Raw genomic sequence first — 24,534 nt, 5'->3', positions numbered from 1 at the left:
GCCTACACTAGGCAGTTCCATTTCTATTACCATCTGTCATCCCCATTCATAAAGTTGTCTGTTTCTTAAAACAACTGATAGTTTCATTGTTCACTACATGGTTACTAAGTCTGTTCCATTTGTTGACCACCCTATTAGTAAACCAAATCTTCCGTATTTCCTTTTTAAATCTAAATTTGTCCAGTTTAAATCCATTACTGCGAGCCTGTTGTCTTAATATGATGACCTTGTTTGCATCACCCTTGTTAAAGCTTTTGATCCACTCAAACACCTCTATTAGACCACCCTGCACTCTGTGTCTTTCCAAAGCATGTAAGTTAAGATGCCTAAGCCTCTCTTTGTAAGGTAAATTTCTGAGCCCATGTATCATTTTGGTCATTCTCCTCTGTACTGGTTCTAGTGAATTGATGTCCATTCTATAAGACTGAGACCAAAACTGTACCACATAGTCGAGGATGGGTCTAACACAAGAGGTTGATAATTACCTCTGCACTTTGATTTGTAACCATCCTAGCAATGAAACCTAATGCTCTGTTAGCTTTATTCCTGGCACTAATGCACTGTTTCCTGGATTTAAGGTCAGGACTCACTAGAACTCCCAAATCTCTCTCACACTCAGTTTTCTCTAAAAATGTGTTATCTAAGCTATATCTATTTTTGGGGTTGTGTAGCCCTACATTTAACATGCTGCACTTTAAGATATTGAAGTTCATTTGCCATTTCACCGACCATGTGAACAGTTTGTTAAGATCATCCTGTAGAATCTAGGGATCATCACCTGACCTAATGATGTATGAATTGTTGTGCCTCTGGCATCTGATGCTGTTTGTGAGAATTTGACTTCTATTGAAGAGGTTAACTACAAGGAATTAATTATATGAAAGGGGTATCCATACAGATTAGTATAGGGCAACTGACTGAAAGGGATACAGAATATAGTTGGACTGTATGACTACCAGTATGAGCTGCTCCTACAGCTGAGCAAGGCTAGTGGATAACTAGCTGGTTCAAGGTTCAGTGACTTTTACAGGATTTGAGACTGAAATAGGGTGTACACTGGATATGACTGTCTTGATGACCATGGGCAGAGATCTGTTTTCTCCTGAAGAGTATATGGGCCTGAGGTTTAGGCTTGAAGAAGAGGACAAGATTGGTCCTCCATGGAAAGATCCCATTTTGGGTGGAATTTGGATGGATGACTCTGAATGGAGTAGACAACAGATTTGGTTGAGAAATAGGTCTGGGGCATGCTTGGGCAAGCAACCAAGGTTGAAGAAGTCACGCTGGGTGATTTAGATGTCCATGTAGAGTATCACTCTGGACTGGAACTAGGAGAAACAATTGGAGAGTTACCTCGATAAGAATGCTTACAAGTTACCTTGATCAGATGATTGGCTTGTCACCTTGGTCAGATGGAAGGTGTATCACCTTGTATAGTTGATTAACAAGTCACCTTGGTCAGATGATTGGCTTGTCACCTTGGAAAGACAGATGGTGTATCACCTTGTATAGTTGATTAAAGAGTCACACCTTGGATCAGAGCGCTGGTTTACAAAGAACATTTGGTTGCCAGATTTGTCCACACACATGACAACAATTGTTCACAAATTACTCCAATGGTAACCACTGATGATGTGGATGGGTCAGTTGGTCGTTCCACATGGACCAACAATTGTTTCTACACAGTGATAAATGCATTGTTTAAATACAAGAACAGTGCTGTAGCAAACATGATCTCAGCCATACAGACAACCAATTGAAGCACCATTTTGGGGGTATCACTAATGTTGGTGTGCATATGACATATATAGACATGTGTATAATAAAATGACAAAAGAGGAGACATACAAAATACACTAATTTCATTTAATACAACATACAAGGGACATTGGTCATTATAATAGGAGGAGGTCACCAAGCTGTTACATAATACTTTTGAAAAGGTTGTAACTGTGAAGTTGTAACAATATATATATATATATATATATATATATATATATATATATATATATATATATATATATATATATATATATATATATACATACATATATTATAAGTGTATTTGGGCAGGAGTTTTTCTCTAATGCATATATCATTAAAAGTGAGGGCTAGTTGTACATTAATTATTTTTCTATAGGTATTTTCCATATACCTTATAGATTTATGTTCCGTAGAAAGGAAATTTATGACTTGGCTGTATGTAGTCATATTAGCTAGATCACAATTTCCGGTTCTAGACCCTTCTTCAGTAGCTATAGGGATGTACTATCATATAGGATAAGAATTAATCCGATGAGTCTTATGAAAGTACTAAGTTTTATACTAGGCCTTCTTACTTGCTAATCACTCTAGCCATCACTTTTAATGATATATATATATATATATATATATATATATATATATATATATATATATATATATATATATATATATGTTTATATATATATATATATAAGAGGGAGAGTAAAAAATTATCCACACTTTTGCCATAAAGTATCTTTATTATTGTCACACTGTGTTCTGCATATGCATGCTTATAGTTGGTACTGATGTAGTCATGTGATCAAAATTTGAGCCAGATTACATCATTTTGCTTTTTGTCTTTACAATGTAAATATGGCCACTTCACTTGCAGTATGCACCAAGAAAGAAACAAATAGCAGCGGCTTGATTTCTCTGGTTGGAAGGTTTGTCCGGGGCTGAAATTCATCAGAGGCTTTTAGCACAATACAGGGACAGTGCACTACTGCATAGAAGTGTGTATGAGTGGATCGAGAAGTTTAAAAGTGGCTGGACAAGTGTGACACACAAAGTGGTGGAGGTTGACAGGCATTCTGCTCCCTCCTTGTATGTCACACTTGTCCAGCCACTTTTAAACTTCTCAGTCCACTCATACATATTTCTACATGGTAATGCACTGTTCCTGTGGTGTGCTAAAAGCCTCTGATGAATTTCAACCCCTAACACACCCTCTGACCAGCGAAATCAGGTCACTGCTCTGTTCTTTCTTGGTGCATATTGCTAGTGGAGTGACCATGTTAACACTGTAAAAACAGAAAGCAAAATATCATGATCAGGCTCAAACTTTGATCATGCAACCACAAGAGTACCAACTATAAGCATGCATCCATGCATAGAATGCAGTGTAACAATAATAAAGATGTGCTATGTGAAAGTGGATAAATTTTGACTCTTCCCTCATATATAAATAAGTCAGACCTTGCCCATCATGAAAGTTGCATTTCTTAGCCCATTGTGCAGGACGAAATTCGTGTTGGGCAAATAATAGGTCTTATAGGAAAAAATAGGTTAGGTTCCCAGACCCTCTCAAGGCACTGGTGCACAACATGAGTGGTGTATTTCTTAGCCCGTCATGTAGGACGAAATTTGTGTTGGGTGAATAATAGGCCTTATAGAAAAAAATAGGTAAGGTTCCCAGACACTCAAGAATGGTGCACAACATGACCCAGTGGCTATTCAAACTGTGCTATTGTGAATCATGGTTGTGTTTGGCAAATGCTGGGATATTGTACCTTTTCCTGTGAATGTGAAATTTTGTGCATGCTGAAGTCATGTTGAGAGAGGTCTGATAGTATATATATACATACATACAGGTGTGGAAGGCAGAGGTGGATGGAGTGACCATGTGGGGGCGACCGAGGATGAGATGGATGAATGGGGTTAAAAGGGGCATTAGGAAAGAGGGAATGTCTGTTGAGGAAGGAAAGGAGAAGACAGAAAATAGGGGTGAGTGGAGAATGGTTGTGTATGGATGATGCTGTGATGCATGGCAGGGAGTGGATGGGGGATGGGGGGTGAGGGAGTAAGAGAGGCACACAAACATTTGCCACAGCCTCCATAAACAAAGCTTTACTACACTATATGACAACACCCACACATGCCAGGAAACATCAAAACAATGCCCAAATAACCATGTCACACACAGTCTCTTCTCATCCTCCACAAGTACTAGACACCTGCCTACAGAAACAAATCCATAATCATACTGTTCACTCCTCCATTAACAGACTGGAGACAACAAATTGATGCATACCCAGCTCCCTGATAGCCATTCCTCTGAATCCTCTCTCCCCTGTGAGGACAGTCTACCCTTCTAAGTTACCAGAAGTGGCTGGATTACTACATCACAGATACTGTCCAGGATATAACACTTCACCCCACACTATACAACACATCATGGAAGACTGTATCATTCACAGTAACACAGTCATGCTAATAGGACAACACATACTCTATAAGAGATTTATGAGAAAACCCCCTTCCAGCCATTATGTTCCTTAGGGAGACATGACTGTTCAGCCAGACATGGGGGAAGAGGGGAGCACCAAAGTTTTGTCAGAAAAGTTCAAAGTAACAATTGATTGATTTTCATTGGTTAAATACTCACCCAGGAAACTTTAGATTAATGAATATTGTCTGTACTGAAGGAAGAAGTTCTTGTAAATCATTATTGAAACTTTGTAACATTGAAAACATTTATTTTTTAGGATTATATCTTATTTCTTACCATTACCCAAGTTCTTAGTATACTTTCTAAGATGCTTGATTAACTCTCCAGAGTATAGTGCGCCGACAGTCAGCATTCAGTTGCACCAGCACAGAAGCCGCAGCCACCCAGTCATTGCATTCATTGTTCTACGTGGAAGACAACAACTATGGTTTGCATCCCATGCATTGTGATTCCTGTCCTACTTTACATATGGCACCGATTCTTCCAACCAATTGTCCTCAAATTCTGGAATTCATGGAGAGCCATTAGAGGAACAAAGGATGAGAAAACGGATGGAACACATCCTGTAGCCAATGGAGGAGCAGTTTCAAATGGAAATATAGCTCCATTATCATGTCCATATACTAAAAAAGAAGTTCCAGCAGATGGAAATGAAAGCAATAAAAAGGAGGACTAGTTGATAAAATACCCTAGTTTAACTTTGGCATTCCCACTGCATACTTTTGGATACTCTAAATTTGATTATATTAGCTCTTTTTTTGTTTTGTTTTGTTTTAAGTTCATGGCATTCTTTAATCCAATCAAATATAACTCCTGTGATTATGTATGATTGTTAAAAAAATGGGAGATCCAAGGTAATTTCCCAGTGTTTAGTTTTATTATTAACTAGAATATTACAAACATAGTGATGCTAGTCTTTAAGTGTATATGGTTTGCAGCTACAACATCAAGAGCTAAGATGCCTGTGTGTAAATATTTGGTATTGCCAATGCCCTATCATTTATTCAAAGTATGCAAAAGCCTGTGATTGGTATATTTCTCCATTATTGTTCAAGTTTGATCCAGGCATTGTTTTCTAATTATCTTAATTTTCTAAAGTCAAGTGTTCTTTTGATGGTTATTAATTACCCCTCTTGAGTTTCATCAAATTTTACTCTAAATTTGGTAAAATAGATTACTGTTTTCTGTACATTAAATGTTTATGAATGTACATTATATATAATAAAACTATTATGTACTATATAGTATTTTTCCATATCCATTTTGGTGCATTACTAATGATTAATTTCCAAGGTCAGGTGGTCCTGTATCTTGTATAATTAAAAAAAAAAAAATCATGCATGACACTATAAATGAGCAGGATTTGGCTAGTGAAAATGTCATAAGGGTAACAGCAGATTACTTTTACTTTTAGAAAGTTATCTAGCTTTATACAAAGGCCTTTTTCCCCATTATAAAGGTATGGCTGATTCAAAATGCCCTATGCCTTACCTAACTGTGGAAGGGAGAAAAAAATGCGGAGAGATATAGTATCCTTGTTGGGTTTCATTAAGTTGCCTTTATAACACGCAGAAAAACATGGTAGTATTCTTGTCCCTTACTACAGGGTACTTCAGTAAATTGAAGAAGTGTAGCTGTAGGGGTGGTAAAGAAGTTGGAGAACAGCAGGAAGAAAAATATCATGGAAGATAAATGACTGCATTCCTCTGAATTGAGATTAATATACAATCATAAAAAATATGTAACTGGTACAAAAAGGTTTTATAAAGTTCTGAAAGTATTGACAGCATGAAACTTGTAGCACACACCATACACCCTACAGATTGGAGAAATTACAGTTGTCAACACTAGAACAGAGAAGGGAAAGAGGCGATTTGTTGACCATTTTCAGAATTATGAAAGGGATGGAAGTTCTTGATAGAGACGATTTATTAAAGTAGGACAGAAAAGAAACAAGAGGACACAAAAAGAAACTAAAGAAAGACGGTTACAGAAGAGACCTGAAAAAAATAGCTTCCCACATAGAGTGATCGATGTCTGGAACAAACTGAACAGAGAAACAGTGAATGCCAGAACTATACACGATTTTAAGAACAAACTGGATGTGGAGAGATACGAAAACGGGTCACTACGAGCATAGCTCTCGTCCCGTATAATACAACTAGGTAAATACAGGGGAGGAGTTATAATGAAAGATAAGAGTGAGACTGAAGAGACTGAGAAACAATAAGTAGTGTTTATGACTAAAGAGGTGGACTTATACTTTGGTGAACGTATTGATACCCACTATAAAAGTTAAGGTCTTAAAAGTTACTTAATTTTTATTTATTTGCTTATTTATTTATTAATTTGTTTATTAATTTATAAAATTTTAGTTAATTTGATTCTGTTCTAGTTCTAGGGAGGGGGAGTAGGGATTGGTTATGTGTGAATGATATTTTGATGAAACACAAATGGACTTTTCCACATTTTCTCTATTTTCTGCATGAGGGGATGGAAAGGGGGGGTTCACCAATTAAGTGAAGTGGCCTTGCTGTGAATGTCCTGTGTCTTGCTGCATTGCTTCTGACCCAGGGCAGCAGGTGGGAGACAGGGATGACCCATCATCCATGAGGAGCTAAGATGAGAGGGAGGAAAGGGTGGTGGATGGGAGTGGGAACATGCCTTTTGACTTTGCTACCTCCCATATAAGGTGGTGGGGGAACCCTTGGTATATAGATGGATTTGTTTATCTGTTCATTAGGGGAAAAAAAGCTGGCTAAGGTTTGCCTTTTACAGACTTGATAATTTCATGGTGAAGCTGCTGTTAAAAGCATTAGTTGTATCACTGGTAATACACGGGGCTATGGCTGCCAAAGAACCAAGCAAGAAACCTCGCTACTATTTTCCAGAGACCATTAATGGATTCGGATACAAGTTTGATGAAGGTAAATTAATAATTTTCTCAAATTGTTGGTTGCACATTGCTTTTGACCTGGACTAGTGTGTAGATTTTAATGTAGTGAAAGTTTGAGCTTGTTTAATATTCATTGTATCAATACTCAGTATAATAGTCTATTGTCAGCCAGAAGAAAATCATTATTGTGATCCCCCTCAGGTGATCATGATTAGAATCTATATAAGGCATGACTGTAGTGAAGAAGTCTAATGTTTTAGCATACCATCATTAGTAGAACTTAGTACAGACTACAATTTTTTTTATATGACTTTTACATCCTTTATAATCTTTTGAATTAGAAATTCCTGAGACTGCTAAATGAGAAAGGTGTTATAAAAGCAAGACATCATCACTAAATGGTAACAAATGAAAATGTTTTTTATACTGAATGTGAATAAAGCTAATGGACAGGAATTATTCTCTGTACAGAAGGGAAATTACGAAATATTGAAACCGGCGAAGGATTCCACTTTGTGGTCAAGGAGGGTAGCCATGAATACAACCAACTGCATTATGAAGCTCTTGGAGAGGTATGTACAAACTTGTTCATTATGAACTTCATAAATTCTCTTTATTTCTCATTTGATTACTTGTAGCACTACTTTTGTGTGCAATTCAGGTTTCTTTTTAATATTTGTGTTTTGTATTCATCCCTCAAGCACTCAAAAATAGTAACTCAACAGATGAAAGTTGAAACAATAATACGTAATGATATTTTGGTCATTTCTGTATTGCAATGATACTGTTTCTTCATTGTATATGCGATAAAAACCACTTAGTATGGATTTGTTTTGTAAAAAAAATAATCTACTTAACTGGACTGTCTGACCAGAATAAACTGTTTCAAATTAAGATAAACTCACATACGTAATACACATCCCAAGAGGCCCCTTCTGAGTCAAAGCATGCAGTCACACTTCACCCACCTCACACCCATCCAACACCCATTTGTTGTTCCTATTAATTTAGATTCTTGTGGATGAAGGACTGATCCTGTCCCCTGCAAACTGCCTGGGTCAGAAGCAGTTCGGCAAGGCACAGCGCCATAGCAGTTGTCTTATTATATGATGATCCTCCCTCTTTATTCAGTCAAGAAATAAAAGAATAGACAAAAAGAAATCCCATACATTTACCCCTGTAACACCACCTACAATGCATTCCTGTCAGTTCAGTCATATGCTTTCTCCAGATTCTTAAAACCCCCCCAAAAATATCCATACCATTTACCCAAAATTTCTCACATAGTTGATTTGCTATGAAAAATTAATCCATGCATGCTCATTCTTTCCTAAACCTTTACTCAGTTTTTCCTAAATTCCCACTGTTCCTCTCCTAATCCTTTCAATTAACACCCTCCAATATGCCTAACCAACTACATTCATGTTTGTCTCCATTTCTTTTGTAAAGTGGAACTACACAAGGACTCCTCCAGTCCTCTGGCACATTTCCCTCATTAAACCTCATGAGCGAACCCACTATATCTTTCTCTCTTTACCAGACAATCCATGTGACACCCATCTATCTCAGGTGCTTTACCAGATCGTATAACTTTCAGTGCTCTTTGTATATCATCTTTTGTAGCCCCATTATTTTCTTCTCGCATCACAGCCATTTTCCTAGCACCTTCCACTGCATCAGTCAAATCTTCCTTAACTCCCTCCACATTCAACAAATCCCTGAAGTATTCTGCCCATTTTCCCCATTCCAGCTCAACTTCAGTCTGCCTACACCCTGTACCTTTTCCTTTCTACTTGACCTCTTTAACACCTTACTCTTTTCACTCACTTCCATTTTTTTTTTTCTTTTTTTCAAAATTCTCAATCAAACCCCTACCCCACTTTCCATCTGCTTTCTTCTTTGCCTCCTTTATTTTGTATTTTAATTCTCTCTACTTTATGTACCTCTCTTATGCTTCCGTAGATGTAATTTGCTATCAGTCTTCATAAACTCTTCTTTAGACCATGGCCTTCCCCTCCTCATCCCACTCACTTCCTCTCCTGTTTTATTCTGTCCTGCTAGGCCCACATACAGTAAGTCCTCCTTATACGGTAATTCTTTATCCAGTAAATTCACAGTTACAGTATTTGGTAATTACTACCCTCAATTCTACTTATGGTAAGAAAAATTCACAGATACAGTATCCGTTAGATATTTTAAAGAGGAAAGAGCAGGGAGAAGGTATGTCTGCCATATCCTATTATTATATGTTATAATGGGTTCTGTATATGGTAATTTCAATTTGCGGTAAGGTTTGCAGGAACGCATAAGTACTGTATAACGAGGACTTACTGTATCTACATTGCACACATTATCATTTCCCTCTTGAAACATACTCATTCTTCTACTCTTGTTTCCCCCTATTCCTCACCACCGCCCACACTTCTATTGACATCTAATAATCTTTTTCTTTGTTCTTCCCATTTAATTTGTTTGCTTGTAGTATATCTTTGTCTCCCTTTTCCTCCTCCACTTTTCTTGAACTCAATTTCCCTTCTGCCAAGCCATCATTGGCCCCTGTCTTTATGATCTTTCTTGACAATATGTCCAACAACTTGATCAAATCCCATGTTTAAAGTCATGTGTACAATATGCATGTTTGATGTTGCATATTATGCTACAAATTCTCACATTTTAGAAACAGATGTAACTAATCCTGTTTTGTAGTATTACATAATGAAATTAATAAATGTAACATGTTATCTTAAACTATTCATTGATTTCAGGTTATAACAAAATATGTATACAAGTTGTTGGAAACAGAGTGTATGCTCAGACGCATACCAGTGCCTGCTGATGCTGAAGAGGACGAGCCACAGAGTTTTGTGTTCATTTCGGAAGATGCAATGCTCAATACAGAAAAGCTCTTAGTGTTAATCCATGGCAGTGGTGTTGTTCGTGCAGGGCAGTGGGCAAGAAGGTGAGATTCCAGTTTTGGTCGAGATGAATATTTCATGAACATTCATTGTTTTTATAATTTGTTTTGTTTGTCATTTATAACTATTCAACAATCTTTGTGAAATTGTACTCTCTTGAATGGCAGACTCTTGCATTTATGAATTATAGATACATGTAAACTTCTTTATTCTTGTTGTGTCATAGGGATATTGACTGCATTGTAACAGTCACTCTGGGAACTGTTTTAGGGCACCCCTACAGACCAGAACCACACAGGATTCACTTATGCTAAACTTAAGAATCTCTACTCAAAGGAATGATGACACTTTTATACTACTAATGTCCCTTCTTTATGTTTTTCCCTTGAACCTGTCATTTAGAACTTCTATAATTCAACCATTTTGTGACCCCTCCTATGATGGAGAAAAATAATTCTACCACTGGGTTTTCATGCATATCTTAAAAAGTTACTAAATGGGATGTAGTAAGGAATAGAAGGATCCTGTTCTTTGTATTTTCCTCCTGTGAAATGTCAAGGCAAAAGAAACCTATTAAATGGGTTACTGAATATGCATGGGTGGCTACCTCCCTTGTAAGGGGGAAAAAGCCTTTGGTATATGTATGTATGTGTTACAGATGAGAATAAATTGGAAGAGATTAATTGGTATGTTTATGAGGAGAAAGATGGATGTGCTAGCATTCATTGAAACTTAGTTTGAAAGGAAGGGGTGAATTTGAGTTTGGGAGTATAGTGGGGAATTGATCAGAAGTGACAAGTGGCCAAGGTTGGTTAAGGATGGCACTGCTGGTAAGTGATTAGAAAGGTAAGTGTGTATTGGACTGGAAGGAAGGGTCCTTGAGGATAATGTAGGTGTAGATGAAAATGGAATGGAGGCAAGGGTTTTTTGAGTGCATCCAGTCCTGGTAGTGAGAAAAGTAAAGAGGAGGGAGGCCTTTTTTTAATTTATTTAAAGAAGCGTATAGAGAGCTTTTGGAGGAATGTAAATGTAGTCGTGTTAGGGGATCTCAATGTTTTGACTCTGCTTCATTTATGTGAACTTTGAAGATTGCTGAATATGATCATTTGATATGAAGTCACTTTTCAGTTTTATTTTTTCTTGTTTCTACTGTCCTTAAATCTTTTCTTTGCCACTCAGAGGATTCTAGCTCTTTCATTTTATGCTCCTATGGCAGGGGGATAAGAATTCATGCCACCATGTTCCCATGCAAACTGTAAAAAGCATTTAAGTGAGGTGTGACAAGAGAGCTTCGGACTCCCATTTTGTGTTTTTTCTCGCACAAGGAAGGACATGTTTTGATTTAGCCCCTCCTCACCCCCCCACCCAAAAAAAAAATATATATATATATTGATACATATTATCATTATGAGTAGTAGCACTGTACTATGTATGATAATTATTATTATTGTTCTTTCTTCTGGACAAATGCAAGCAATAAGATGCTACCATTATTCATACTAATCTTTATATAAAGTGTAAATGAAAAACTATTTAGGATAGTAAGAAGATGGCAAAGAATTATATAAATGAAATGCATAAAGTGTTCACCCTCTCAGAATATTTGAGTAATTATGATTAAAATTTCACATTTCTTGTTACAGACTAATCATTAATGATAACCTGAAGTCTGGTACTCAGGTTCCTTTCATCCAGAGAGCAGTTAAAAATGGCTATGGTGTCTTGGTGATGAACACTAATGATAATGTCAGAGTTGTGGACGGTCAAATGGTGAAAATAAGGGTAAGGATGTATATCTTTGATTACATAACTTGTGAGATATGTGCACTGAGTTCTTACAGTTTTGATATCCTAATAAGATTTGATTTTTTGATGGGTTACATGTTTGTAATATACCTCCTCATTTTTTCACTCTCCAGCCTTGTAGCCTCCACCATACTTCTCAAACATTTCATCTCAAATGCATTTAAATTTCTCCTTTCTGCCTGCATTACATTCCAAGTCTCCCATACAATGTTATAGGCTCAATCTGCCCTTTATATAGTTTTCACTTTGTCAACAGGAAAGCGAGAATCCAGAAAGACATGCAGATCACGTGTGGAACAATTACATCATGAAGGCCAAAGCAAAGCACATTGCCATTATAGCACACAGCTATGGAGGAGTTGTAACTACAAATTTGGTAATGCTGCCAGAGTATCTTGTTTTTGGCTATTCTAGAAAATTATTGTACATAGATAAGTGACTTGTAGTAATGCAGTTATATCTACAGTACAGTAGCTGTTGATATATAAAATTTCTGGAGAATTTTAGTGTAGTCAACTTGTTTGAGATGTCAGGTGTTTCATAATTTTTTCTCTCACAAACCTATATACCTTTTTCTACATCTCGCATATCCCTTTCACTCTTTACTTTAATCACGAGAAAACTGCATCCCAATACTTTCGCAGCGATATTAAAATTCATCCCTGGTACAGCCCTCTCAACGAATAGAGCAGTGTCATAATCTGTCTATTCTCCTCTAACTCCGTCACCTATGGTCATTTTTGCTAATTTAAGATCCTTATTGAGAAGGGGATGGATTGATGGGATGAAGGGGGCCTTGAGTACAAGAAGAATGCCTGTTGGGTAGGGAGGAGGAGAGGACAAGAGTTACAAGTGAGTGGAGAGAAGTTGTGATTGGATGATAGATTGACATGGACTGAAGGGATTTCTTCTTTCTCGGCTCTGTAAATTCTTGAGTGAATGAGGGGGTAGGGTTACCATTTAATGAAACAGTGGAGAGGAAATCAGTTTGGTTGTCTGGCTCTGCTGTGAAAGTGGTGTCTTGTTGTATTGCATCTGACCCAAGCAGTAGGTGAGGTACAGCAATAGTTCATCATCCACAAGGATAAAATGGACAACAAATGGGTGTTGGATGGATGTGAGATAGGCGATGGATGGGTATTTTCATTGGCTGTCCAACCTGTTTATTTCGGGAAAAGGGTCTTTTGGTATGTGACTCCAACAAATACTTTAGTAATTTGATCATTAAAGGTGGATGGTTGTTGTACAGATGAGAGTAAAAGGGAAGAGATTGGTGGTTTGTGAGAAAGAAAGTGGATGTGTTAGCATTAACCCCTTCCATACGGTGACGCCTACGTAGGTGTCATGAGGAGCAAGTGGGTACGCGAGGATGCCGACGTTGGCGTCTTGATTATATTTATTGTAGTTGTACCTGTGTGACCCCCATACTCTGTAAACTGGCTTCATCATATTTTCTATGGTTATCAAAATTCACGGGTGAAAGAGAAAACGATTAATACAGCGGTGACTTTATTTCTTATAATGAGAGTATTATGACGCAACATTGCACGTCTGGCAGCTAATGCTGCCCGCGAGATTTTGGCCTGTATTGAAGGGGTTAAGGTGGAGGTAGAATGTAGATTGAGAGAAACAAGTAAATGCCATGAGGGATTAAAAAGTGTAATGAGAAATAGATATTTAGGAATGGATGCTAAAAGGAGATTGTATGAATGGGTGATTGTGCTGACAGCACTGTATGGGGCAGAAACATTGAACATGAGAGAGGAAGAATTTGAATGTGTTTGAGATTAAATGTCTGAGAAGTATGGTAGGGGTTACAAGATTGGATAGAGTGAACAAACAGATGGATATTTTTGTAAGAGTATGGAACCACGATCGAGTAAGGTACAGGCACAACACCTCCAAATTTATTGGACATGTTGCGTAAACACGGCAAAGGAAACATGGACTGAAAGTGAAGCGTTTATTCCTGACGTTTCATCTATTGACTTTGAGAAAGTCATTAAACGAAACGTCTTCACTTCCAGTCCATGTTTCCTCTGACGTGTTTATACAACTTGTTCACATGGATTTTAATTTTTTATTAGACATGTATCAGCAGAGGATATTCTTGAACACTTCACTTCTGTGACAGAAGGCCTAAATCGTCTTGGCCTCCTGCAGGTTTTAATGGATGGCCCAAGTGTAAACTTTTTTTTTTTTTTTTCTCCATAAAATGCTGTGGCCTACATATGTTGTATGGAGCCTTTCAGGCTGGTATGAATGCTACAGGTTGGAAGGTTTATGATGTTTAGTCAAGTTTATACCTCTTGGTCAAAGACTGCCCTTCTCATAGCGAGGACTACATAAGTAAAGGAGAGTGCAGATTTCCCTCTAAGGCAGTGGTTCCCAAACTATCTTACCTGACGCCCCCTTTTTGCTTCCAGTAGACTCACACGCCCCCACTCCCTCTTTTGTTCCTGTGAAATGATTCTTGCATTTATTTCTTGGCATGGTTCAGGAAAACAGATTTCTTAATAGAAAATGGGTTGGAATAACTACAATAATTATACTTTGCGTGTATGTAATGGGAGATATTTGTTCTTTGAATGATTTTATTATTCTAATTAAACAAATATTTTTGAGCAGATGACTTCACACCCCCCTTGTATCCTCCTCATACTCCCCTAGGGTGGCGTGCCCCCTAGTTTGGGAACCACTGATCTAAAGTTTTGTAGACACAGATGGTTAGAGAATGGCAGTGTTAACTACTTCTATACGGTGATGCCTACGTAGGCGTCATGAGGAGCAAGTGGGTACACGATGATGCCGACGTCAGTGTCTTGATTATATTTATTGTAGTCGTACCTACGTAACCTCCATTCTCTCTAAACTGGCTTCATCATATTTTCTATGGTTATCAAAATTCACGGGTGAAAGAGAACGAACGATTGAGCACTGACTTTATTTCTTATAATGCGATTATTATGATGCAACATCGCATGTCGGGCAGCTAATGCTGCCAGACGTGCGATGTGCCCCAGAGTGAAGAGGTTAAAACCTATGGAACAGCTATTGAAAAAAAAAAAAAAAAAGTACCATTTCCTGGTAATAATTCATGCACAGTTGTGAGAGCTGCCATAAAGGACCAATTAATTATTGCAAAAACTTTAATTTTTTAATTACCTTGGCAGAAAAATGGAACCATTTCTTTCCCAGTACCTAATGGACAGAGTTATGATACCATTTCTTGTCAGTGACCTTGTACATTTAATGAGAAACTTAATGGGTAGTTTCCTTAAAGGTGATATGTTAGAAAGAGCGAAAAGTGCTTATGATCTCATAAAGGTGGGTTTGTCAGACACCTTGGTGGCCAACAAAAAGATCCAAATTGGATTCAAAGCAGAATTTGAACTGAAGAAAATTTGGTCTGCAAGAGTTGATCAGTGAACAACAGGCTTTTGAATTTAGGGATGATAGCAAGAAGTGTATGGTAAGGTTGGTTGAAAAACTTTGTGAAAGATTCCCATTGAAGTATACTATAGCCCATAACTTGTCATGCTTGATTGATGATATGGTTTAATGTCACAAACTCCTCCCATCAGAAGGCTATGATGGTTCCCCAGAGTACTTTGTAGCATGGAATTTAATGAACCATGCCCTTGGTTCAACTTCACCAGTGGCAGGACTTGAACTGCCATCCCCTCGACCTTTGCTGCAAGTAACGATGCCTTAACCCGCTCGGCTGACAGCTACAAATTGAAAATGTGGAGGTTGTTAGAGTTAATGAAGAAAAATCATGTTTTTGATGATACGATTCACCTTTACAATGAATTTTGAGGGATGTGGTTAGTGGTGATGATATAGCTAGGTTAAAAAAGTTTGATGTAACTGACGATAGTGTTGACAAACTATTGTATGAAACTATGGGCACAAAAGGTTCAGTAGATTGTGGAAAGTTGTCAGAACATTGTTGCTTATATCCCATGGCCAGGCCTCTGTTGAGAGGGGGTTCTCCACAAATGGGCTAATTGAAAAGGACAGTATGTCAGAAGGAATGACTGTAGCACTTTAGATAATCACTAACCATTTGTCCTGTGTTGATGGAATATTCAATGTGGGCATAAACAAATGGCTGCTCAGTTCTGTTTCTGGGGCACAGTACGTAGAAGAAGGAAAATGAAAGAAGGCCATTGAAAGGGTAAAAAAAAAAAAAAAAAAAAAAAGGCAGTTATTGAGGAGATTGATGAGCTGAAGAAATAAAGGAAAACCCTGGCCTCTGACATTACTGCTCTTGAACAATCTGCTTTCAAATTTGCCTATGAGGCAGAGGAAGCCCATGGTACAACCAGTTATTCATTGACTAAGATTTAATGCAATGCATTGCACAGCAGAAGAAAGAAATGCCTTAGAAAACCTCCTGTCTGAAATTCAGCAGATGACCGAAGAACTTCCTAAGTAGTCTTGACTTGTGACTGAGACTTTTTGTGAACTTTGTGTGTGTAGAATAAATCTAGGCAGTGTATTGTAGTGTTTTCCATGGACTTTTCAATTAGACATGGATTGTCCAGAAGTAAAGAGGTGACTACATTCTTTAAACCCTAATTCATCCTACATGTAACCCAGATTACTGTATATATTTTCATCAAGTCAAGGATTTTTTATATTTGATATGAGCTGTTGAACAATTTAAAAGTGTGTCAATTTTCTAGAAATAAGATACATGCAATTACTCCTGTGATATTCTCTTGTTATTTTTTCTTTTTATCACCGGCTAGTGTGAACGAGAGTAGACCTTGTCTGTTCATTTAATAAAAGGATTTGACCCCCTGGTGCATTGAATAGAGGTCCGACCAACCCAACCTGTACTCTCTAGTCCAATCCCCATCAACTGTGGTGGTACTAACAGTGGACAAGATGTTTTTCAGATCCACTGCCCTTGAATGACATTTTCTGGTCATTTTTGCAAGTGCTTGGCTATATAGAATACCCAGGGATTTTTGTATGTAGGTCCAGAAAAAGTGCAGGAATGGATAATGAAAAGTCCTTAAAAATCATGAAAAAAATAACATAGAAATGGGAACCCTGATAGATGGAGTAGTAGGAAATTTTGAAGTGCCAGGTAGAATTTTTAGAAGGGAGTTGATGTTGAAGATATGTCTAGAAAGGGAGTTGATGATAGCAAACAGTGTTTAAGAAGAGAGTCAAGCATAGATATACATGGGAAAGGGTGGTGGATGGGAAGGTAGTCAATAAGTCAATAATGGACTATGTAGTGGTATCCAGGATAGGAAAAGTTCTGGATATCCATGTTCTTATTAAAGGAGAGAGTGGAGAGTGCCAGATAATTATTTTAATAGGTAAATAGAGAGTGGAGCATAAGTGGAGGAAGAGGAAAAGTGTGGAAGGTACAGTGAGTCCTCCTTATATGGTAATTCTCTATCCCGTAAATTCACAGTTACGGTATTTGGTAATTACTACCCTCGATTCTACGTACGGTAAGAAAAATTCACATACATGGTATCAGTTCGTGTTTTGACGAGGAAAGAGCAGGGAGAAGGTACGTCTGCCATATCCTATCATTACATGTTATAATGGGTTCGGTATACGGTAATTTCAATTTGCAGTAAGGTTTTCAGGAACGCATATGTACCGTATAATGAGGACTTACTGTAGAGAGGTACTTAGAGTAAATTTGAATAAGAAAAAAAAAAAAAAAAAGAAGGAATACCAGAAGAAGCTAAGGTGGGAGCCTGTAAGGAATAGAGTAAAGGTAGGAATAAAAATATGTTTCAAGGAGAAAGTGATGTGTGTAAAGATGGTATTCAGAATGAAAAGGATGGTAGGTAAAGGAAGTGGTAGGTGAGCCAATTGATGTTTGCTGATGACACTACTTTTGGCTGGGTCGGAAGAGAGTCTAAGGCAGTTATTAACCCCTTCCATATGGTGACACCTACATAGGCGTCATGAGGAGCAAGTGGGTATGCTAGGATGCTGAGGTCGGCGTCTTGATTATATTCATTGTAGTTGTACCTGCGTGACCCCCATACTCTGTAAACTGGCTTCATCATATTTTCTATGGTTATCAAAATTCATGGGTGAAAGAGAGAACGAGCAATACAGCGGTGATTTTATTTTTTATAATGCGAGTATTATGACGCAACATCGCACGTCTGGCAGCTAATGCTGCCCGCAAGATTTTGGCCCGGAGTGAAGGGGTTAATGGATTTTTGGAGGGAAGTTGAAGGTAGATATAGGTAAAAGCAAGGTTATGAGATGTACAAGGGCAGAGGGTGGCAGCAAGCTCAGTGCAAGTCCTAGTGGAGAGAGGTTAGAGGAAGTGGATAGTTTCAAGTACACTCAACCCTCAATATAGCGGACCTCAAATTTGTGGACTTTTGATTTAGCGGACAAAAAAGTGTGTCCGGTAGTAAATGTGAAATTCCGGACGAAGTCCGTAAAATGAAAATTTGTCCGATAGGTGTCTGGTAGTAACAGTCAAATGCCGGACAAAGTCCGTTAAATGAAAATTTGTCTGATAGGTGTCCGGTAGTAATGGTCAAATAGTACCAGACAAAGTCCCTAAAATGAAAATTTGTAAATAGCAGCAACTAGATTTAAGGTAAGAAATGGTTCAGTTTCTTCTTTATATATAATGTACATCATTATACATATGTACTGTAGCTTTTTATTACATATCTAATACGTATGTGCACACCAAAACCTAACGGACAATTTTCTATGTAATGGACTTATGTCCGGTATCCAGTATTGGTAATGGACGTACCCGATTTTCAAATAACAGACTTTTGCAAGTAACGGACTAGGGTCTGCGCGCATTTGTCTGTTAAATCGAGGGTTAAGTGTATTTAGAGTTACATGTAACAGAAAATGGAGGATTGTGGTTGGAGGTAAATTGTAGTCTGAGAGAAGTAAGTTAATGTCTTGGGGGATTGAAAAGTGTCATAAGAAATTGGTATCTGGGGATGGATGCAGATTATAGGAAGGGATGATTGTGCCCAGGACTATGTATGGGGCGGAGACTTGGAATTGAAGAGAAGTAAAAAGGAAAAATTCAAATGTATTTGAGATAAAATATCTGAGAAGTAAAGTGAGGGTTACTAGGATGGATAGAGGTGGAAAGTAGGTATATGAATAGGAAGAGTAGGAAGTGAACTGGCAGATAGGGCTGATTAAAGGATAATAGGATGGTTTAGGCATATGGAAAGAATAAGTGAAGAAAGATTAGGAAAAGAGGTGTGGAAGGCAGAGGTGGATGGAGTGAGCATGAGGGGGCAGCCAAGGATGAGATGGATGGATGGGATGATAGGGGCATTGAGCAAGAGGGGAATGTCTGTTGAATAGGGAAGGGAGAAGGTAGGGGATAGGTATATGGAAGATACTGTTACACAGCCTAAAGAGATTTCTCCCTGTCTGCTCTATATTTTATGTGAGGGAAAAAGGAGGGAGGGTTGTTGTGTAAATGTGCCCCAGCTGTCAATGTGCTGTGTCTTTCTTCATTGCTTCTGACCCAGACAGTGGGCAGAAGATGGAGATAACCCTTTATCCATATATGGAACTAAGATGAAAGGGAAACATATGGGTGGTGGATGGGAATGGAGTGGTTGGGAGTGGGCATGTGCCTTGATTGGCTACCCCCCCTTATAATGGGGAAGAAACCCTTTGTATATAAATGGTGATGATATGGTTTAACGTCACACATTCCTCCCTATCGGGAGGCTAGGACGGTGCCCCTCACAGAGGGCTTTGTAGTGTGGAATTTAATGAACCATGCCCTTGGTTCAACTTCGTTGGTGGCAGGATGAGAACCGCCCTCAACTCGACCTTTGCTGCAAGTAACAATGCCCTAAACCGTTCATCATAGTCATTTCCCTGTATGCATTTGGCAGTTGTTGATGAGTATATCAAAGGAAATGCCACTTGAGGCTGGAGGCCTTAATTTGTGTGACATTTTGCTTGTTAGAGCTTTATCAAGTATATAGTCATAATACACATATCTGAGAATAAGTAAGAGGATGTGGGGGCAATGGGGGAAGGTCACTGGAGCCTAGAGATGATCGAGGAGTATGGGGAGTGAGCAACTCTCTGTGTGCAGGAGGACGTTTATGACCAGAACACTTCCGGTCCTCCTTATGAGCACCTTTACAAAATCTATTAACGAAGCAGCCTTGCTGTGGATGTGCTGTGTCTTGCGACACTACTTCTGACCAAGGGCAGTGGACAGGATGCAGGGATGACCCGTCATCCAGGAGGTGCCAAGATAAGAGGGAGGGAGGAGGGTGGAGGGGAGTGGGATAAATAGGAAATGGAATGGGTGGGAGTGGTTTCTATGCCTTTTTTTATTTTGGCTACCCCCCATGTAGGGGGGAAAAGCCTTTGGTATATGTATGTATTAATGGATCTTGATTACCCACCCACCTACACTCTTGTTAACATATACTTGTTATTGTCTTCCTTATGAAATAATGTTTACTTTCATCATTTTCATAGTACACATCTCCAGTATCTTCTGTTCTCTATAGTTCCTTTCACCCCATATGTCCCTACTACCTCATGTATTGACTCATCTCTCAAGTACCTAGACCCCCACAACACCTTTACATTCTTCCTAAAATTCTCTGCACACTTATCTTAATAAGTTCACAAAGCTTCTTTATCCTCACTTTTCTCACTACCTGATCACAAATACCTATATCTCATATCCCAGTATTTCCTTTGTTCACATTAGCCTCAGTGACATTTCTCTCCACTCCATCGTACAACAATTTTTGGTACTTGATTTTAGAATTGGGACATTCTCCTCCATATCCTTCTGGGGTTGTGATGTACAGGCCTTACATAATTTGTACTTGCATTTGCTGAATGTAGAAATGAAAATGTTCCTTCAAATCTCTCCAACCAGAGCAGCCAGCTCTAGACATTGGGCTCTCCTATGGATCTTTCCAAGTAGAAATATTGGACTTTGGTCTGTGTTGTATTAGTGTAGGGTTGTGTCCATTTCACTGGCTTGCAGAAGGAAAGTAGCAATCATTCATTATTAACTATACATGTGAATGTAGTGAAAAATAGTATAGTCTTTATATGCCATTTACTTACTTTCAATTGAAAAATGTTAAAAGGCATGGTTGTATGTTTTTGCTTTGTTTCTAACTTTAATTGTTTGGATGTCTTTCTTTTATTTTCAGTTTGCAAATCATGAGAAAGAATTTGTTGATCGGGTATTTGCAGTAGCCATGACAGATTCAGTGCACTTCATCAACAAGTCAGGCCCGTACAAAAATTTGGTTAATGTAAGTTGTATTGTATGTTTTAGTCTATTGAAATATATTCAGAACAGTTGGTCTTAAAGAGAGTTTTGAATATCTGGGGTCACATGTGGAGGTGAATGGAGGAGTGGATATGAAGGTGATTCAATGTCACACAAGAAGTAAGTATTGTGTTGTCTTGGAATAGTGTAATGTAGCGTGAGATGTAAGATGCGGTGCTCAGTGTCTTCTGTGTGATATCACTTGAAACAGTTTCAATCTATAGCCTGACTTATTTTGTGTTGGTACTGTCTTAGAGCTGGATGATGTCCTGAACTCGAGCATGCTAATGTAGTTCTTGTGTTTCTAAAGGAGTGTATAGTGTTTTGGTAGGGGAATGTAAAAATAGTGGTGTTGGGTGATCTCAATGCTACAGTAGGAGATGAGCCAATAGATGAAGTGGGGAGGTTTGGGGTGCCAGATAAGAATTGTAATGGAGAGATGATGCTGGAGATGTGTTTAGATTAGGAATTGATGATAGCTAACACAGTGTTTAAGAAGAAAGCCCAACATAAACATAGGAAAGGATAGTAGAAGAGAGGTTGATTGGGCATGAATAGACATGTAGTGGTACCCAAAGGAAGGACTGGAAGGGTTTTGGATGTTCATGTTTCCAGGGAGAGAGTGGGGAAATATCAGATAATTTTTTGATTGAGGGGAAATTGAGAGTGGAGGAAAAGTGGAGGACAAGGAAAAAGGAGAGAAGTAGATAGGTGCTGAGAGTAAAAAAAGAAAATTGAATGAGAAGGCAAAAGAGAAGGAATGATATCAGGAAAAACTGAGAAAAGTATAACTTTTAATAATTTTCGTCAGAAATGCCATTTGCCTAATTGGATTTATTTTATCCTGAGGTTGCCAGGAACTGGGTTACCAGCAAGAGCCTCCTTGACACCCCTCTTCAAACTGTCCCTGGAGATATTCCTCATTATTCAGCAGGTAAGATGACTTTTTTTTTCATTTTTCTTTTTCTAAGGAGAAAAATAATTACTAATGAGGTGTGGAGTTGCCACATGATAAAACGATGGTGGAGAACCAACTCCGACTATCAGGCTCTGCTGGGGAAACATTGTGTTCCACTGCATTTCCCTCAACCTGAGGAGTTTGGCAAGGAATAACTGACTCTTCATCAATGTTCAATGGGTTTTAATGTATATATACTTGGTGAGTGCTATGACATGGCCCTTACCTCCTTATAAGGGGGAAAGGGCCTTTGGTGTGTGTGTGAACAAGTGAGTATCTGTTTACTAAATATTTCTATCGTATAAGTGAGGTAGCCAGCCAAGGCATACACCCATCCCACTCCCATCTGTTACCCTCTCATTTCCCTTTCATCTTAGCTCCTTATGGATGAAGGGTCATCCCTGTCTCACACCCACTGCCTGGGTCAGAAGCAATGCAACTAGACACAGCACATCCACAGCAGGGCCTCACCACTTCATATTCTTGGTGACCCTTCCTCCTCATCCCTTTATGCCAGAATAGAGAAAACAAAGAGAAATACCATCAGGCCATGTCTCTTTATAGTCCATTCATAACCATTCTCCACACCAATCTCTTACCTTTTCCCCTCCCCTCTCGGCAAACATTTTCCTTTTAAATGAAAAGTCCATGTGAACAAGTTGTATAGACACGGTAAAGGAAACATGGACTGGAGGTGAAGCTTTATTCCTGACGTTTAGTCTAACGACTTTCTCATTCCTTTGAGAAAGTCGTTAGACGAAACGTCAGGAATAAAGCTTCACCTCCAGTCCATGTTTCCTTTACCGTGTCTATACAATTTCCCTTTTACTTAAGGCTTCCTTCACCCTATCCATTCATTTAATTCTTGATTTTCCCTTTGGGTTCACTTTATCCACCTCTGCCTTCCACACTCCTTGCTAGTCTTTCCTCACTCATGCTTTCCATGTGTCCAAAACATCCCAGTACAGCGAGTCCTCCTTATACAGTAATTCTTTATCCGGTAAATTCACAGTTACGGTATTTGGTAATTACTACCATCGATTTTATTTACGGTAAGAAAAATTCACAGGTACAGTATTCGCTAGATATTTTGAAGAGGAAAGAGCAGGGAGAAGTTATGTCTGCCACATCCTATTATTAATTGTTATAATGGGTTCGGTATATGGTAATTTCAATTTGCAGTAAGGTTTTCAGGAACGCATATGTACCATATAATGAGGACTTACTGTATTCTTTCATCAGCCCTATCTGCCAACTCCTTTTCCATCCCTTCTCTCCTCCTCACCTCCTTGCTTCTCACTCTATCCATCCTTGTAATCCCCACCATACCATACTTCTCATCTACTTCATCTCAGACACACTTAAACTTTCCACCTCCCTTAAACCCTTCCATACAATGATGTCTACGTAGGCATCATGAGGTGCAAGTAGGTATATGAAGATGCCGGCATCGGCATCTTGGTTATATTTATTTTGTAGTTGTAGCTGAGTGACTCTTGTATTCTGTGAGCTAGTTTGATCAAGTTTTCTTTGGTTTAGTATTCAGAGTGAAAGAGAATAAGTAATACAGCTGTAACTTTATATTTCATAATGTGATTATGGTGATGCATCATCAAATTATCGTATATGTGACAGTCGATGCTGCCTGCGAGAATTTGACTCGTATTGAAAAGGTTAAATTCCAAGTTTCCACCCTATCCAATGTCTCGGGCACAATTACCCCACTTGATATAATCTTCTCTTTGTATCCATCAATCAAATCAACCATCCTGAGTCCACTGCTGAACAAAGACCTCTTTCATAGCATTCCATGATTCACATGACCTCACCAACCTCTGCCACATCACTCCTGCAAACTTCTCTATCTTGTCTCTCACCTTTTGTCTGGTCTCTCTCTTCCATGCTTCCCATCTCATGATGTCCACTCAATAATACACTTGCTCCATTGCTCATCAGTTGTTTGCATTAACTTACCTGCCCAATTCCACTTCCTCTCTTTTACTGCCTCCACAATATCTTTCATTCTAGTCTGTTCTCTTTCGGTCTCTCTGCATTATTGCCATCATTGATCTCTCGATTCTTTTCAGTGCATTCCTTAGCTTTGTTTCCATCACCTTTGTCAGTTTCCAAATCTCACACCCGTAGATTATTGCTGGCAGAAGATTATAAAGTTTACATTTCAAACATAAAGGTAGAGAGCCTCTCAGGATTTTATTATACTTACCAAACACTTTCCAACCAATTGTAATATGTCTTTGTATTTCATTATTATGATCCTTTGTCACTTTCACCATCTGGCCTAAATAATTATACTCTTCAACTTCAAGACTCTCACCATTGATTTATGATTTCTTTACTTTGAACTTTCATGTTGAACATTACTTTGGTTTTACTCTT

The 24,534-nt window shown here is 38.4% G+C and overlaps 1 protein-coding gene across 2 annotated transcripts in view; it reads left to right on the top strand.

Annotated features, from left to right (window-relative positions):
* Positions 1-24,534, top strand: part of LOC143018286 (cotranscriptional regulator ARB2A) — a 93,570-nt gene that overhangs the window by 7,596 nt on the left and 61,440 nt on the right. For both annotated transcript variants that reach the window (XM_076173613.1, XM_076173614.1), the window contains exons 2-8: positions 7,034-7,182; positions 7,623-7,723; positions 9,917-10,110; positions 11,710-11,848; positions 12,129-12,248; positions 21,058-21,162; positions 22,029-22,113. In XM_076173613.1, coding sequence (XP_076029728.1) covers positions 7,034-7,182; positions 7,623-7,723; positions 9,917-10,110; positions 11,710-11,848; positions 12,129-12,248; positions 21,058-21,162; positions 22,029-22,113 — 893 coding nt within the window. The remainder of the gene's footprint in view (positions 1-7,033; positions 7,183-7,622; positions 7,724-9,916; positions 10,111-11,709; positions 11,849-12,128; positions 12,249-21,057; positions 21,163-22,028; positions 22,114-24,534) is intronic.

The sequence above is a fragment of the Oratosquilla oratoria genome, chromosome 34 (genome assembly GCF_046742065.1).
Source record: "Oratosquilla oratoria isolate Oo_2021 chromosome 34, ASM4674206v1, whole genome shotgun sequence".
Lineage (NCBI taxonomy): Eukaryota > Metazoa > Arthropoda > Malacostraca > Stomatopoda > Squillidae > Oratosquilla > Oratosquilla oratoria.
This window is presented reverse-complemented; position numbering and strand designations above follow the sequence as displayed.